The 2,919-nt window shown below is 32.3% G+C and overlaps 1 protein-coding gene across 1 annotated transcript; it reads left to right on the top strand.

The window, feature by feature from the left end:
* Window positions 1-735: 735 nt before the first annotated feature.
* On the top strand, window positions 736-2,745 carry BN7_6104 (sodium:solute symporter family protein; the record flags this gene model as incomplete). The annotated part of the gene is made up of 1 exon (XM_011273330.1): window positions 736-2,745. One exon carries the CDS (start codon window positions 736-738, stop codon window positions 2,743-2,745), a length of 2,010 nt encoding a protein of 669 aa, XP_011271632.1.
* Window positions 2,746-2,919: the final 174 nt, after the last annotated feature.

Genomic DNA, 2,919 nt, shown 5'->3' with positions numbered 1-2,919 from the left:
CTATTAGTATAGTTCAAAAGTTCAATAGAGTGTCTTTAACAATTTTATAGAAGAATTACATAAGTATGTATACAATAAACAATTTTGTAAAAAAAAAACATTTGAACTTTTTATTTTGAAAGACTGTTTCAATTCAAGCGCATGGTTAATAGATCTATTAACTCTTTGATGGATTCTTTCCTTAGTGGTATAATCATGATAATCTAGTCAAGCCTCAGAGTCAAAATTATATCACCGTTGACGATCCCACAGGTATTTTAATCAGACTCATATCGGGTGCCACAATTTGACCCGATCATGAAGAACAAATTGGTTAAACAAATCAATCTATTTGAAAATGATCAAATAGTTCTCTATAAATCACAGTCTGTTCAAGTTGAACAACATAATGTCAATATACACACATTTCTCTTTCAAAACGATTCAAAAAGTTCAATATCGCTTCCAATAATGCTTTTGATAATTCAACAATCGGGCTTAAGTTGTGCCACAATTTGTCAATTAAACGTCAAAATTTTATTGACATGTTGCTTGAATTCAAGCCTCCAGAATCCAGGTACAGCTACTATTTGGTATAACGATGGCGTTTTGATTGGATGATCAATGGGTTAATAACGGTTGTTGTCAATCATATAAATACATTCAAGTTCCTAAAGATCCTGAAAAGATCGCATACTTGCAATTTGATCGAAATTTGATTATTTTTCCATATACGATCAGATTTAACATTTCAATATGTCAGAATCACTTGACTTATTACCAAAAAGTGCAGGATATGGGGTTCTTATTGGAGTTGGTGCATTTTTCGCTCTCTTCATCATAATTGCAACAAAATTAAGTAATAAATATCTAAATGAAAATTCAGAATCAACAGAAATGTTCATGGTTGCAAATCGTTCAGTTGGGATTGGTCTAACAGGTAGTGCAGTTTATTCAAGCTGGACATGGGCAACTGCATTATTATGGGTTGTTACGATGGTTTATCTTTATGGTGTTCAAAGTGCATTTTGGTATGCTGCTGGTAGTTCTATACAAATTTGTTTCCTTGCTGTTATTGGGATTGAAGCTAAGAAGAAAATACCTACAAGTCACACATGTTTAGAGATTGTTCAATTAAGATATGGACGTACAGGTCATGTTATTTATATGATTTTATGTTTGATTAATAATTTGGTTTCTGCAAGTTCAATGATTTTGGGTGCTGCTGGTGCTATTAGTGCAATGTGTGATAATTTACATATTGTAGCAGCTACATTATTGATCCCATTTGGTGTTTTGTTATATACAGCTGTTGGTGGGTTGAAATCAACTTTTCTTACAGATTACGTTCATTCATTCATCTTGTTGATTATATTATGTTATATCAATACAGCGGCTATTTCAAGTGAACATATAGGTGGAATTGATGGACTTTATGACAAGATTATCAAGAAGGAAGCAGCTGGTGAATTAAGACATATTGCTGGGAATTTTAAAGGTTCATTTTTAACAGCTAAATCTCAAGGTGCAGTCTTCTTTGGTTTAATCCATTCAATTGGTGATACTGGATTAACTATTATGGATTCATCATTTTGGCAAAAATCATTCAGTGCCGATTTAAGAGCAAGTGTACCAGGTTATTTAATTGCAGCTGTGTTGATCTATGCAAATGTTTGGGCTTTGGGTATTGTCTTAGGGTTAGGTAATGTTATCATTGAAGATTTACCAATCTTCCCAACATATCCAAATAAAATGACGACTGCTGAAGTTAATTCTGGATTTGGATTGATTTATACTACAAAGGCATTATTAGGTACTGGTGCACTTGGTGCTTTGTTATTATCAATTTATCTTAGTGTTACATCTACCGTGAGTGCTCAATTGATTTCTGTTAGTTCAATTATAAGTTTTGATATTTATAGAAACTATATCGAACCAAATGCAACAAATAAACAATTAATCACTGTGAGTCATTTAGGTGTTGTGTTCTTTGGGCTTTTCGCTGCAGGATTCTCCATCATGTTACATTATGTTGGTGTTGATATGACATGGTTTGGTTATTTTTATTCAATGTTGAATTGTCCTGGTGTTATACCAATGATTTTCTTGTTAACTTGGAAACATCAAACTAAATTAGCATTCATAATAAGTCCAATACTGGGTATTATTGGAGGTCTTGCTGTCTGGATTGGTTCAGCTTATGGTTTATATGGTGAAGTTACTATTTCAACTACAGGTCAACAATTACCTTGTCTTTATGGTGGATTAACTGCATTAATCTTACCTGGTATCTCCACGGTTTTGATCAGTTTGATTAAGCCTGCAAACTATGATTGGAATGAATTAACTAAGCAGAGTCAATTGATTGCTGTTGAAGAAAGTGATAGTGATAAAGATTCAAATTCAGTGAACGAAAAAAATGACCATGATATAGTAACAAAAGAAGTTGGTTCTTCAAATGAAAATGATCAAGGTGAACCTGTCATTGTTCAAGCAGATGAAAGTCTTATTAAAAAATATAGAATCATATTTTATACTTTTTCAATTGTTGTTCTATTAGTTACATGGGTGGTATGGCCATTACCACTTTATCGTGATTATATTTGGTCAAAGGCATTCTTCAGAGGTAGTACAGTCATGGGATTTGTTTGGCTTTATCTTGCTTTCATTGTGATTGGTCTATATCCTTTATATGATGGCAGACATTCTTTGAAAAGGGTATTTGATGGTGTCTTTGGACGTACGCCCACAAAGGTTAATAATTAGATTTTATAGAGAATAGATGTCTTATAGATTTATGAAGAACTTTAGTAAAGAAACAGTACTACAGTTTAAATATATCATGGAAGCTAAAGTTATTTTTAATAAAAGTATTTGAAAAGGGTATAAATAAGATCACATCAGGAAATAAATGTGTGATCAGACCAAAGAAAGAATTGA

The sequence above is a fragment of the Wickerhamomyces ciferrii genome, contig 00251 (genome assembly GCF_000313485.1).
Source record: "Wickerhamomyces ciferrii WGS project CAIF00000000 data, strain NRRL Y-1031 F-60-10, contig 00251, whole genome shotgun sequence".
NCBI lineage: Eukaryota > Fungi > Ascomycota > Saccharomycetes > Phaffomycetales > Wickerhamomycetaceae > Hansenula > Hansenula ciferrii.
The sequence above is the reverse complement of the archived record's forward strand: the minus strand, read 5'-3'. Positions and strand labels throughout refer to the sequence as shown.